Source organism: Plasmodium falciparum (genome assembly GCF_000002765.6).
Source record: "Plasmodium falciparum 3D7 genome assembly, chromosome: 7".
Taxonomy (NCBI): Eukaryota; Apicomplexa; class Aconoidasida; order Haemosporida; family Plasmodiidae; genus Plasmodium; species Plasmodium falciparum.
In genome coordinates, this window is record NC_004328.3 from 252,501 (window position 1) to 269,107 (window position 16,607).

Consider the following 16,607-nt stretch of genomic DNA (forward strand, 5'->3'; position numbering starts at 1 on the left):
ATTATAAACATGTCAAACAACATGACCCAAATGTATAATAGTATGAACAACATGTCACACAATATAATCAATGCGTCACATGATATGATGGACGCTTCAGGAAATATAAACAGTCATATAAATGACACGAATAATCAAACAAATTATATGATGAGCAGTCATATAAATAATATCGAGAATGAAACAAATAATATGATGACTAGCCAAATAAACATCTTAAATCAGAATCCATATATTAGAACCAGACACATAAACACTGACGATATGAACCAATTAGACAACATCAGTAGTCAGACATCCCCTAATATTAATAATAACTGCACTACAAAATACAACGATATAAACAACTCTTATGTGAATGTTCTATACTTTAGAAAATTAAAATTAAATAAAAAGTTGTTTGAAAAATTAAAAAATAAAAATATTGTAATATATTTAAAATATAAAGATAGCACGTGTACTAGTGAAAAAATAGAAATAACCGATCCTGAGATTAATAATTTATATTTATGCTTTTTAGTTACAGAACCGTTTTTAGAAAACGAAAAGAAAATTGTTAAAATCTATATCAAATGTTTTAAAGATGGCAAATATAAAATATTATCGTTTGGATTTGTAGAATTAAATTTTGTTGATTTTAGTGAAAAATTTTATAGAAAAAAAAGTTACATGTTATGTTATGATAAAAAAAATAATAAATATATTTTTGGTTATTTCATATTAATTCTAGCAAATCAAATAAAATGGAAGGTATGTGATAATAAAGTATTTTATGAATATATCAAAAAGTCCTATTTTGTATCCAATCGTAAGAATTATGATCAACAAATATTTTATATATGTAAAAAAATACAAAAAAAATTATTACAATCATATTATACAAACACAACTAATCCTTATAGAAATTTACATAATCAAGCTTTATTAAAACATTTTAGTGTCACCCATAGTTGCCCAGGTACTTTTAGTCTGAATACTACTAAAAACAAAAATTCATACGATCATTACAAAAACGAAAATGATATAGAAACAAAAAATCAAAATTATCTTTATGATATTAAAAAGTCTAAATCATTAATACCTTTGAATCTTATGAAAAATGACATATTATATCCACAATTATCTCATGATAATTATAAAATAAAGAGCATGATACATAATAGTTATAATATTGCAAATTATACTACATATAAAGAAAAATGGGGACATGAAAATTTATATGAAATGAAAAAAAATAATTCTATTCAAGAGAAAAATGATATGTCAATGAATTTTAAAGGTATAGAAAAAGGAACAGCAAATTTTTTATTAAATCATGAAAAAAATGAACAAATTAAAGAATATAAAGACAAGTATCAAAAAAATAATACTTATCAAAGTGAACAAAATTGTGATATCAAACAATATTATGAAAAAAATGAACAAATTAATGAATATAAAGACAAGTATCAAAAAAATAATACTTATCAAAGGGAACAAAATTGTGATATCAAACAATATTATGAAAAAAATGAACAAATTAATGAATACAAAAACAAGTATCAAAAAAATAATACTTATCAAAGTGAACAAAATTGTGATATCAAACAATATTATGAAAAAAATGAACAAATTAATGAATATAAAGACAAGTATCAAAAAAATAATACTTATCAAAGTGAACAAAATTGCGATATCAATACTCTTGATATAAAACAAGTCACAAATCAAATAGAAGATATTAAAAGTGAACAAAATAACGTATATTCAAATATAACAGAAAATCCCTTTTTTAATACCGATGAATACGAAATTAATCATTCATTCAATAATATACACGAATATAATGATACAGATAAAAATGAATATATAAAAAATAACGTAGATAACGAAGAAGAGGAATCAATAGAAAAAAATATTTTTGATAATATTATATGTGAAAAGTTGCAGAACATTCTAAATAATGGCATTGAAAGTTTTATACAAGAAATACAATTCATACTTGAACATTTAAAGAAAAAAATAATAAAAAAAAATGATTATTTCTTAAATCAATTAAAAAATGATCATATATATGAATATAATCCAGAAATGAATTCCCAAAACATAAATGAACATAACGAAGAATATACATTAGAAGATTATATAATTAAATCCAAATATAATAATAATGTAAAAAATGATATTATGAGTATATTACAAAATTGTTTAAATACCACATTATTATATATTAAATGTATTTTAAAAGATACTAACATAAACAAGCAAGAAAAAAACATTTTTGCAGCATATGAAAATATCGTTAAAAATATAAAACAAGCTGTATCACATTATGTAATCGAAAATGAAACATTTAATCATGATATATTAAATACGGATATATTAACTCAAAATAAAAATATTTCTTTACATACCTCTCTTTCAAAATCAAGAAACTCTATTACAAACAAAAATTGTAAATTAACAAAAATAGAAATTCAAGAAAATGAAATGGAATCAGATAAAGAAAAATATTTAGGTCATTATAATAAAACATCAAATGTGTTAAAAGAAAAAAATAACATGAATTCATACATTAATAGTGATGAAACATTAAGTTCATCATCACTATCAACTTGTTCAAATGAATCTCACAAAAAAATAAAACTTATGAGTAGACAAATAGAACATTTCAAAATGAATTCATATATAAATGAAAATATATCAAGCGCTTTCAAATATTATGAACACAAATGGAAGAATAAATTGGCAAAAATTGGGGCATATATATAACTTCAAAAAAAAAAAAATATATATATATATATTATATATATATATATATAATGTGTATTTATTTTTATATGAATTTTTTTCTTTTTTTTTTTTCATTGATCCATTTATGATTATATAATCTTAAATTACATATTTGTTTTTATTTTTCACCTTGTTTTGTAATTTATTTTGATATATATATATATATATATATTTATCTATTGATTTATAGATTAAAAATTGACAGCTTTTCTTTTTTTTTTTTTTTTTTTTTTTGGGAACATATTTGATATAAATATTTCTTTATAAAATAAAAAATTCGATAATTATTCTTATTCCACATATATAATAAAAATTGGTAAATGAAGTATAAATGCATATAAATAAATGTATATAACCTCAGCAACATTTCTGCAATATGGTAAAGTGAAATGTATATAGAGAGGAGTTTCTTTTTTCGTCATATTATAATATATAATATATAATATATAATATATATATATATATATATATATATATATATATAATATATTTTTCAAGTCTTAATTGTGCTCCTTTATGTTTTGTCAACATTTAAAAATATTATACCTATATGCTAACACATTTATTATAAAACAGTATTAAAAAAAAAAAAAAAAAAATTTTTTTTAAAATACATAGAATAATCATTCAATCAATATTAGGTATATATATATATATATATATATATATAATAAAATCAATCTGAATGTAATATTAATCATTAATAAAAATTTTATAATACTATCATTTTATAATATATATATATATAAATTTATTTATTTATTTTTAATAGTACTCCATAATATGAAGCTATAACATACTGGTACATATTTTATGATGTTTCCTTGTATAAATAACATATATAAAATAAAAAAAATCATAAATGTGAAAAGTAAAAGATTTTCTAAGTATTTTTTTAGTGAACCATTCATATTCAACTTTGAAAATTTGGAAAATTTAAAAAAAATTAAAGACCCCTCTGTAAATGATTACTCCTCACAAAAAATAAATGAAGATAAACATATAGAACAAAATCAGGAACTGCCAAAAACTAGTAATGTAGATAATGTAAAAGGTTATAATCATTTGATAGATATCTACACCAGTTTTGATAAAGATGCCTTAAAGAAAACGAGAAAAGTATATAACATTGTCGAGAGGAAATTAAGAAAATTTGAAAACACTCCTTTAAATAAATATTTCTATATATTTTACAAAAATGAAAAATATTTATCAGAAGTAGAAATTATACATATTGTATATTTGGCTTTAAAAAATAGGAAATGTCATTTATTAGATAAGGATGAGCAAATTAATATTAATATAGATGCTGATATAATATTTAATCAAGAACAATTAAATAAAACAAGAAATGATAATAATTTAGAAGATATATCATGTAATACGAGTGTGAATTCGTATGATATAAAAGAGTCGAAAGTTGAATATGATGTCCAAAATAAGGTGTGTGAAAAATATAATTCGTATGATAATAATAATAATAATAATAATAATAATATATTAGAATCATATAATACAAGAAATGTTTCATATGAAGAAAATATAAAAAATGATATTCCAAATAATTTAGATAATATAAAAGAAATAAAAACGAATGCATTGAACACAATAAATCATAATAATAATAATAAATATAATAATATCAAAATTGATGAAAAGGGACAAAATGACTATGTATATAAACTACTTTATATATTAAATAATAAACTTAAGTTAAACAAAAATTATATTATAAAATTCACCATTAAAGATATATATAAATTATCCTATTGCCAACATCATTATCATATTTATTATAATAATTTTATACCCTTATATCTCTGTGCATTTTTAAAAAGAGAAATAAATTATATAAAACAAAATAAAAATATATATCAAATAAAAGATGAAAATCAACTAGATTTTCTCTTAAATCTATTGATTCTTGAAAAAAAAAATTTAAACACATATTTCTTTCATATATTATATGATTATCTATTTCATGTCATAAAAAAAGAAAACCTTTATAACATCACATGTAAACATGTATGTTTGTTATTAAATATAAATCGTTTTGAATCTACTAAATATGATATGTTCTTTTTCTTACGCATGGAAAGGGATAAGGATATAATGAGAAAGTTAAGTTTGAAAGATATAAATTATTTATTATTTTATCAATTGAAAAATGAAATAAATATTGTAAAAAATGTAGACACTACAAATAAGTTAAAAAGTATAAATGACATACATAATAATAATAATAATTTCAATTATATGAATAATTTTTGTATCAAATGGTTATCTTTATTCTTTTCCACGATCATTAATAAATGTATTCTTATGAACAATAGTCAAATTAATTTAGAAATTATACAAAATATACATTTGCTCTCACAAATATTATTACATTATGATTATTCAAAGCAGTATTTTAATATTTATGATAAATATTTAGAACTAATTTATAATCTCTATTCATATATGAATATTAGAGTCAACAATTTTGTTGAGAATATAAAAAATAATAATATTAATATAAACTTTTTTATTACATTATCTTTAGCATTATCTGTTATAAAAAGCAATATTAATATTAATGATAATTTCTATATATTCCTGTTCTATATTATAAATAATAAAAAAACAAAACATATAGATGTTAATCATTGGATATATATATTATATTTCATACATTTTTGTAATTTTAAGAGAATCAAATACTATAAACAAAATATATTATATAAAAAAGACATAACAAAAGTTATGTATATATGTGATAACAATCTTGTTGGACATATCAATACATATATCCCTTTTGATGATAATTTTTTGTATTCATATATATTGGACAAATTAAAAAATATATATTCTTATCATGAAAATGGTACTAATTATATATATATTCTGAAGGATCTAAAACAAAATTATTCCTATAATATATCAAAGGATGACATGCTTGTGCAACAACACGATCTATCAACAGATAAGAAAAATATAAAAAACAAAATAGACAATTATTATAAGAATAAACAAAAAATAATACATGACAGTATAGACAAAAAAGATAATAATAATAATATATATATGTATACTCACAATATATGTAATGAAAAAAAAAATGTTGCGGTGGAAACAAACAAAGAAAAAATTAATGAAGAATATGTAGAATATATGAATATAGAACAAGAGGATAATATATATAGGAAAGAAGAAAATATAAAAATAATTTGTGATCAAAAAGAAAATAATATAAATAATATAAATAATAATAATAATAATAATATAAATAATAATAATAATATAAATAATAATAATAATATAAATAATATAAATAATATAAATAATAATAATAATATAAATAATATAAATAATATTATGAACAAGAATTGTCATAATAATATTCATGTTCATAATAAAAGTTACTATATAAACATATTAGATATATTAATATTGCTAAAACATACAAATAAATATAATTCCTTCTATAAGTATCTTCTATTATTATTTAACAAAAATATTTTTAAATATTATAATATACACATATTCCATATAGATAAGATATTGGTTACCTTTAGTCAATTGAATATAAATAAAAATGATATATCATTAAATATATTTAATTTGTTAGAAAATATCAAAAATAATCTTATTCATAATAATTATGATATAAAACAAGAACATTATTTTTATGATTCCTTATCTAATATTTTGTTAAGTCTCGTTGAATTAAATTTGTTAAAACTTGTAGATCTTACTCTTTTCGAAAGAAGTATCCTAAACAATCTAAATAACATGAATATAAATTCTATTCTTGTATTAATACAATATTATATATTAAAAGGAAATACTTGTTCTAATAATTTAAATATAATCATAAGGTTATTGTTAAATTATATTACAAAAAAATATACATGTCTGCATAAAGAACCTTATGATGAAATAAATAAAAAAAATGCTGAAAATATATATTTATCCTTGTATGAAATTAAAAATGATAAACATTATGATATTATAAAAACATATCTATTAAAAAATGACGAACAATGTTGTAATGAAGAAAAAAATCAAGCGGATGTATCATACAAACATACCCAAAACTATAATGAAACAATAAAAGATATAAATAAAAAAAATACGGACAAATATCAAAGAAATAATACATACGAATATATAATAAATCCTTATAATTTTCATTTTCATAAAATTGATCAAAACGACATTTATGAATTCCTTTTCTTACGATTTGTTTTTATAAATATATTTACTCATTCTAATATAATTCAAGAAAATATAAAATATCATATGAAAGAGTATGAAACACATATATTAAATAATTTCAATAAAATGATATGGCACATGAAGAATAATTTTGAAAGTATAATAAATATAAATCTATATACAAAACAAGAAAATTATAAACAAAAAATGAAATATGATAAAAGTAAATATTTACCTATCACACATTCGAATATACACAACCAAAATATGTTAAATGAAATCATAAAGGAAAATATGGATAATAATAAAAATATTAATTATAATACTGCAGATGTATATAAATATATGAAAATATATTCTGATTATGATCAAATACAAGAACATTTTATATATAATGATAAGCCCTACTACGAAAAAAAAAATATAATAATAAATAATAATAATAATAATAATAATAATAATAATAATAAGAACAACATTTTGAACAAGAAAAATTTTTTTTTAATATTAAATTATTTACTTTACATTTTTAATCATAATCTTAATTTATTAATGAAAGACAAAAATTTTTTAGAGTGTATTTTATTACAACTTGTACATGTTAAAAAATTTAAAAATACCTATTATAATTATAAATATTTGTTTATATATCGCAAACTTATCCTCTCATTAATATATGACATGGAAAAAAAACAAAAAACAAAAATGAATTATCTTCTAAACCCTGAAATATATGAAGAAAAGAAAAGGACCTTAGACACACAACAAACTGAATATCATAAATGTATAAATATTATAAGACATTTTAATTATATATGTGAAAAAAATATAAAGACAAAAATACAAAAGAATATTTTTTATAACTATTTACAAAAATATAATATTTTACATATGTATAATGATGAACAATATATGAACTATAAAATTATAGATAATGAACATATTCTATATAATTTTAATTCTGATATTTTGAATATATATGTAAATGTCCCTTTATTTAATTATATTATACCCCTAGTAATACAAACCAAAAATAAATCATTAGCAATATATTATATATGCAATAATGAAGAAAACCTAGATACATATATGGTTTTATATAATATCATGAAAACTTTTTTAATAAGTTATAATTATGATATTATACTAATCAAAACATCACATATGAACCCTGTAAATATTTCAAACAAGTGTCAAGAAATAAAATCGTGAGATATTTTTATTTATATGAATGTTTGCATATAATATATATATATATATATACACTATAAAGATTAACCATGCTAAATGTGTATACATACATATATATATATATATATATATACATATGCATATATGTTTATGTTTATGTTTATGTTTATTTTTAATTTTTTTTTTTTGTTTCTTATTTATAACTCTATTACATATTTTAAAAATACACTATTAATTATATTCCAAAATAAAATAGACGATAAAAAAAAAAAAAAAAAAAAAAAAAACACACACATATAATATATTTAAATATAAAATAGACGAAAATGAGAAAAATAAATATATACTATATGCCCTAAAAAAAAAAAGGACAAATGAAAACTCTATTTTAAAAATGAGAAAATATATTATATATATAAATATTCATACTAAGGTATTATTATGTTTATGACAAAAAAAAAAAAAAAAAAAAAACTATGAAAAAAAATTTATTATATATATAATATATATATATTTTATTTTTTTATTATATATGTATACATCATTTTATAAGTGTGTTACGCATACTAATTACACACAAATAGATGAATATATAAAATATACTTGTAAACATCATTACTATTAAAAAAAATATATATTATAAAATAAAACCATCTTTTATACAAAAAAAAAAAAAAAAAAAAAAAAAAAAATATAAATATAAGTATAAATATATATTTATATTTACATAATATTTATTGATTTTACTTTAGATACATTATGAAAAAAATATATGCCATATACATGTTTTATTATTACATAAGAAAAAGGAATATTATAAAATAGTAGTAATAATAATATTATAATAGAATAATTGACTTATGAAAAAAAAAAAAAAAAAATTTTAACAAGCATATAATATATATTATATATATTATACTATATACTATTTGAATATACATTTATATATTAAAAATTATACATATATATACATATAAATATATATATATATATATTTTTTATTTTTAATTTTTTCGTTGATGTTTTTGCATATGAAGTGAAAACTATCTCTTATATGAAGAACAGATAAAAATGTAACAGTCCATCTTTTTGTGTACCTTTTTTTTTTATTTTTTTTTTTTATTCATGTACGTATTTAAATAATTCTGTATATCCTGAAAGAATAAAACTAAACAATTAATGTTCATTCATCAATACACAAAAGTGGTGTCATTTTTTCTTTTTTTTTTTTTTTTTATAAATTCATTTTTCTTAAAAAAAATTATATATGATTTTTTAATTTTCAATTTTGAATTGTAACTTTTTATATCATGATGCTGAAAAACTTTGAAGTAAATTCTCCTAAGAAATTGATAAGGAAAATAGAAGAAGAAACATATGAAGAAGACAAAGAAGAGTATTTAATTACGAATCTAACGGAAAATAAAAAAAACATGCCAAGTGTTATTATAAGAATCCCCAGAGATTTAAATAAATTTTTAAGTAATGAAGAAACTACCATAAAATATAATGAAAATATTAAATCATCAAATAATAAAATGAATAAAGAACAAAAATTAACCTCCTTTAAAATGGATAATAAATATGATATGAATTCCGAAGAAAAAATAAGTGCCATGGATAATATAGTTTTAGATAGTACGTATCAATCGGATTCAACACACGAAAGTATATCTTTCTTTAACAAAATCAAAGGACAAAATTATACAATCGACAATATTAATAATGAGAATGAAAATAATAATAGCTCTAGTAATGGTGATAGTGATGATGATTCAAATGATGATAGTGATAACAATAGTTATGATAATAGTGATTACTATACTGATGATGATAAACCTATAGATGAATCATTATTAAAATCTTTTAAAAATAAATATGTAGATGTATACGAATCCAATGTGTCAAACAATGAATATATTACATTTATTAAAAATCATACAAAAAATGAACTAGAACATTTTTTACAAAGAAGAAAACTACATCATACAAACGAAATGAAAGTTAACGATATTATTAATATAGATTATGATAAATTAAATGAAAAAAATATTATCCCCTATTTCTTAACTAATGTTTTCGATATGGAACAGAAAAAAAAAAGAGAAAAAATGAAATTAGAATTAGAAAAAAAAAGAAAAATCATGGAAGAAAAGCGTAAGACAAAAACCAAAGTCGACGATAAGGCTAAAACTAAAAATGACACACACATTAATGAAAAAAAAAAAAAAAAGAGAAATGAAAACAATAAGGTAGATACAAAAAAAAGTGTGGAGAATTTTACAAAGGCTGCTAATACACAAAAAATCGTAAAGGAAGGTAAAATGAAAACAGAAGATAATGATAATTCATATGATGAATACGAGGATGATAATTCATATGAGAATAAAAATAGAAGAAACAAAAAGAACAAAACAAATAGCAATGAAAATCAAAAAATAAATGAAGATAACGAAGAATCTTATTCTGATTCATATAATGATGAATTCGATAAAGAAGATATAGATATAAACATTTACAATGATCCAACATTATATGGTATAGAAGGTAGTAGTGATTATTCAGAAGATATGAAAAGTGATGCAGATAATCATACACAAGAAGATGATACAGGAAAAGAACAAATCACAAATAATAATTCTAAAACACCCAAAAAAAAAAAAGGAAAAAAAAATATAGATGAAAAAAATTCAGAAGAAGAAGAAAAGCTAGATGATATTGTAGATGCATGTACTCAAAGATTAATATCTTATGATTATTATTCAAGTCTAAATATTAAAGAAATTGTAAAACCAAATAATAAAATAAAATCATTATCTTCTTATATACCTATTCAAGAAAATTTAGATAATCTAGATCATATACAAAAATTACAATATTTAATTAAAAATTTACCATATACTCATATAAAAGAAAAACGATCTTTATATCATTATAATATTAAACAATTTATTAAATGGAAAGTTTATTTATTAAATAATATTAATATCTGCTTATATGGAATCGGATCTAAATTTCATTTATTAAATCTTTTTACAAATATATGTTTAAATGATGGAAATAAATGTATAATCTTAGGATTTGAAGATGAAATTAATTTTGAAGAAATATTAGTACGTATATTAGAATATCATTATAAATATAAATCATCCAAAACATTAAAATCTTTTGATTTATTATATGAACTTATACAAAGAGTTAATGATTCTAATGTACCATTATATTTTATTATACATAATCTCGATAATACTAAACTTTATCCATATTATGAATACTTCTCTTTCCTAAGTCAATATGAAAACATTTATTTTGTGTGCTCAATTGATGATGTATCTTTTGAATTGAATATGAATTTTAAAAATATTAGTTCTATCAATTTTTTTTATATCAAATGTCACACATGGTTAGATTATAGACATGAAATACTTAGACAATGGAATAAATTCTTGCCTGAATGGGTCTTCAATAAAAAATGTGAAGAAATCGATATCAAGAAAAATATAGAAACTATATTAAATGCCTTAAGTATAAATCACAAAAGGTTATTTAAAATTATTGCATCTATACAATTGGAAAATTTAGATAAAGGAATTTACGGAGTTGAAAAAGAATCTTTATTACAAGATAAGAGAATTTTTACAGTAGGTGCATCAAGTATAAGAATTAATTCTTTATTAGTCGAATTTGTATCACACAATGTTATTACGGAAACGAGATTAAAGGAAGGAAATACATTTCTCAAAATAAATGCAGACAAAGAAGAACTCAAAAGGATATCAGAGGAGCTATAAAATATATAAAAGGGAAATTACAATTGTTTCAACAATACAGAATATGACTCAATATATTCTAATTAAATTATGAATATTATAAATATAGTGGTGTTAAGTAGTCCCCATACATTTTATGCATTTGTACACAAATAAATAAATAAATAAATAAATAAATAAATATATATATATATATATATATACACAACTTAAAATGTTTATTTTTTTTTTTTTTTTTTTTTTTTTTTTTTTTTTTCTTTCTTTTTTTCTTTTTTTTTGTTTTTCATTTACGTTACTATGTTTTACAATGTTACTAAAATTTTTAATGAAAAAAAATTATGAATATTAATTAAAAAAAAAAAAATTAATATAGATCAAGTAATTCAAAAAAATAAAAATAAAATATATAATTATATATATATATATATATATATATATATATATATATATATATTATTACTACGACTCTGTCTTATTTTATACATATTATTTAATGATACATCAATATTATATTTTTCTCATAACCATTTTGTATACTTTTATTCGTAATCTTCTTGCTCCATTTCGTCATATTCATCATCTTCATTATAAACATCATTCGGGAAAGCAATAGCTGTATTATTTTCATTAATAGTAAATACGGTCAATTCTACATATTTATCAATTGTATTCATTACATGGGCTCTGGTAAAACCTTTAGTTACCGATTGCCTTTCAATTTCCTCAATAGGTATCCATCCATTCCATCTCTTTTTCTTTTCCATAATTTTATCTTTGATATTTTTAATTATATTCATAATTTCATTTGAAACATCTTTTCGTCTTCTCTTTTCAGTTTGTAAAGAAACACTTGCTTTCGATTGTTCAGTCAATCTTATGGCTTCTTCAAAATCTGCTGTTTCGATAACATCACTATCTCTTAATCTAGCTAATGCTTGCGATATTCTCAAAATGGCTAACAAGGCCCTAGGTGTTGTATAATTTATACGTGTATCACTATATCTTTCCTGTTGTGATTCTAATTGTCTCGTAGATACATACCACTGAGTTATTTTCGGTATTAGTTCTGGTGAAATTGTTGGTTGTTTCTTTTTAGCTAACTGTATAAAAGCTCTTAACACTGTTTTATCAATTTCTTCATAACCATCATCATTCAATTCTGATTTTTTCTTTTTCTCATCACTAGAGTCAATACATTTTAATATATTTAGAACATGCTCAGCAAGTTTTTTATCTTTTTCTCTATCGGATACATCAAGTAATAAAAATTGTAAGTCAAATCTTGTTAATAACGCTGCTGGTAAATTCATATTAAGCATAACCGATTTTTTACAATCATATTTTCCATTAACAGGATTTGCAGCAGCTAATACAGAAGACCTAGCTGGCATATTACTACAATGTCCAGCTTTTGCAATAGAAACAGTTTGTTGCTCCATAACTTCATAGATAGCTGATCTATCATATTCATCCATTTTATCAAATTCGTCAATACAACATATACCTTTATCGGCTAAAACTAAAGCACCACCTTCTAAGGTTGTTTCTCCAGTATTAGGATCCTTTAAAACAGCCGCGGTTAAACCAACAGAACTACTACCTTTACCTGTTGTATAAATAGATCTTGATGCAATAAGGCAAACCTTTTTCATAAGTTGACTTTTAGCAACTCCTGGATCTCCCATTAATAAAATATGTATATCACCTCTAATTAAACCTCCATCTTTTTTCTTTTTGGTACATCCTCCAATAAGTTGTAATAATAAAGCCTTTTTAACATCATCATGTCCATATATTTCAGGACCTATATTATAAGCTAATTTTTCATATAAATTAGGACTATTTTTTAATTCTTGAACTTGTTCCATAATTTTATCATAATTATCTATATGTTCATTAAAATTTTCTTTATTATTTTGTACATAATAAATATGGAAAACTTTCTCTGCTATCAATCCACCCTTCAAAGCTTGATATCCACTTTTTGTAACAGGCATTAATACTCCAGTTAATGTAACCGACATACCTGGTTGTATAGATGTAGTACTTTCTCCATGTATAATACAATTCATACTTCTTGGTATATCTCCTTCTGGTAATTGACTAGATAATTCTTGTACTTTAATTTCTTGGTATTTTACAAATTTACTTAATTTTGATTGGAATTTTAAAGAACCTCGAACACCATGAACATTAGTACATCCTGGGCAATCAAATAATGGCATAAAAAAAGGACCATCTACAGCTTTATAAGCAAATACATGACATCTATCACATTCATATGTAGCAACTTGTATTCTAGGTTTTAATTGTGTAGCTCTAATAACTTCACATTCAAATGTACTTAAAGAACCAATACAATCTGCGTTAACAATTCTCATTTTTCTAACTAAATCTCTTGAACTAGGTATTAAAATAATTTCAAAATTTACTCTTAAATATGCTGGTAATTTATATTCTTTCATACGTTCTTGTCGAATCTCTTCAATAGGTTTTATCATATCCCGAAATAAATTATTAAATGCCTCTTTTTCACTTTCATCTGTACTGTAACCAGAATTATCCTCATTATTTATTCTTCGTAAATTTCTTTTCTTTATCTTTTCACTTTCATCTTCTTCACCATAACCTCTCATAAATCTTTTGTAACATTCATCAGATAAGCATTTATCAGCAGCAGAATATAATAACTCCATATATCTATGTGTATTAGTCATTATACCATTATATACAGAATAATCTACATCATCATTTTCTTTACTAAAATATTCTCTTAAGTCTCCTAAATATATAGGTAATACCTCAGTATCATGGTTATATATCTTTTGTAAATAACCTTTATATTTTAATTTACCCCAATTTGTGTGATTTACTGCAGGGTCTTCAAATGTATCTAAAAATCTTACTAACTCATCTATATGAGCATTATAATTTTTTACTGCCTCCAAATATTTTGTATGACTATCATCCAAATATGAGCGAATATCTCTTCTCCTTTCACCCATTACTTATAAATAAATATACAAAAATGTTATATATATTAAATTATATAAATATTATATCAAAATTGCAAAATATACATACATTAATATTAATATATATATATATATATATATATATACTTAGACGTCTATTCATATATTATACATACGTATAAATTTCTTCTTACAAATGTATTACATTTATATATATTCATGTATACCTTAATATACACACATACATATATATATATATATATATATATATTATATATATTATAAAATAAATATTAACATTTAATAGTACATTTTTTTCTTCTTTTTTAAATTATTGTATATCATATTCCAAAAATGTGTGTACATAAATACAATATTATATATATATATATATATATATATATATTAATAATATCAAATTTATTATATTATAAAAGAAATTAAAATAAATAAAATATTTTGTATTTAAAAAAAAAAAAAAAAAAAAAAAAAAAAAAAAAAAGTACGTATTTTTTTTAAAATATATTTTTTTTTAATATATATTCATCACACAAAAAAAAAAAAAAAAAAGAAAAAAAGAAAGAAAGAAATGAAAATATTTTAAGATAAATATTTAAGCACATTTATTAAAATATGCAAGAAAGTTTCAAAATTTAAAATGTATATATTTATATAATATATGTATAGGTGGTATATATAATTACATAATTATGTTAATATATGTCCATTTAAATTAATAGTAAATTCATATATCAAAGAAAAAATTACATAATTATAATATAATTCATCTCGTAATTTTTTAATTTAAAAAAATTATACATATTTCTCTTTTAAAAGTAGACAACATATTTGCGAAAAATAAAAAAAAAAAAAACAATAAAACATTAAGTATATTATCTTTAAAAAATTATATTTTTCTCTCTAATATAAAAAGCAAAATACTAAAGAGAAAAAAAAAAAAAAAAAAAAAAACATAAATAATATTAAAAAAAGGTTATAATGATATATAATATTATGAGTAAGATATGTTATTTTATATTATATTATATTATATATTTTTTGGTTTTTATCTTATTCATTTTGATTATGTTTTATCTTTTTTTTCGTATGTGTTTAAATAATAAAGAAAATATTATTTCTTTCTTATATTAAAATAAAAATAGGCTCATATATATATTATCATTCTAATATTTTATACATATAAATACCATTTTAATTTAATTTAATTTAATTTTTTTTTTTTTTTTTTTTTTTTTTTTTTTTTGTTCATTCTCAAATATATACATTTTATCATATCACATAGATACAATTCATTTTAAAAGGATTAAAAAAAAAAAAAAAAAAAAGAATGAATTAATGATTAAAATAATATTTTCATAATCATTCAAAATATATTTTTACCTGTGTATATATTTTGAAGAAAATGTATATATGAAGAATAAAAAAAAACGTTTAAAATTATTTTTCATAAGCATAATTTGTTAACAAAAAAGAAATATATATATATATATATATATATATATATAATATTTTTCACACACCATTTCCTTAAACACTATAATTTATTAATATGCTGTTCTTTTGTTTATTGTCATTTTCTTTATTATTCCTTTATTTTACAACGATTATTCGAAATGATTACTAAAAATTACATATGTCTACTAATACAACCTTTTCAACATATAAATATTTTAAAGAT

At 19.8% G+C, this 16,607-nt stretch overlaps 4 protein-coding genes across 4 annotated transcripts in view; 3 read left to right on the forward strand and 1 right to left on the reverse strand.

Moving 5' to 3' along the window:
* Nucleotides 1-2,751, forward strand: part of PF3D7_0705100 (conserved Plasmodium protein, unknown function) — a gene marked incomplete at both ends in the record, with an annotated part of 2,970 nt that extends 219 nt beyond the window's left edge. Inside the window, one exon of the mRNA XM_001348948.1 lies at nt 1-2,751. This exon is cut by the window's left edge and continues 219 nt beyond it. Coding sequence (XP_001348984.1) covers nt 1-2,751 — 2,751 coding nt within the window.
* Nucleotides 2,752-3,585: 834 nt separating this feature from the next.
* On the forward strand, nt 3,586-8,184 carry PF3D7_0705200 (conserved Plasmodium protein, unknown function; the record flags this gene model as incomplete). Its single annotated transcript, XM_001348949.1, has 1 exon — nt 3,586-8,184. The coding sequence occupies one exon, from the start codon at nt 3,586-3,588 to the stop codon at nt 8,182-8,184; it is 4,599 nt and encodes a 1,532-aa protein (XP_001348985.1).
* A 1,292-nt stretch (nt 8,185-9,476) lies between these two features.
* On the forward strand, nt 9,477-11,954 carry PF3D7_0705300 (origin recognition complex subunit 2; the record flags this gene model as incomplete). Its single annotated transcript, XM_001348950.1, has 1 exon — nt 9,477-11,954. One exon carries the CDS (start codon nt 9,477-9,479, stop codon nt 11,952-11,954), a length of 2,478 nt encoding a protein of 825 aa, XP_001348986.1.
* Nucleotides 11,955-12,472: 518 nt separating this feature from the next.
* Nucleotides 12,473-14,938, reverse strand: PF3D7_0705400 (DNA replication licensing factor MCM7; the record flags this gene model as incomplete). Its single annotated transcript, XM_001348951.1, has 1 exon — nt 12,473-14,938. The coding sequence occupies one exon, from the start codon at nt 14,936-14,938 to the stop codon at nt 12,473-12,475; it is 2,466 nt and encodes an 821-aa protein (XP_001348987.1).
* Nucleotides 14,939-16,607: the final 1,669 nt, after the last annotated feature.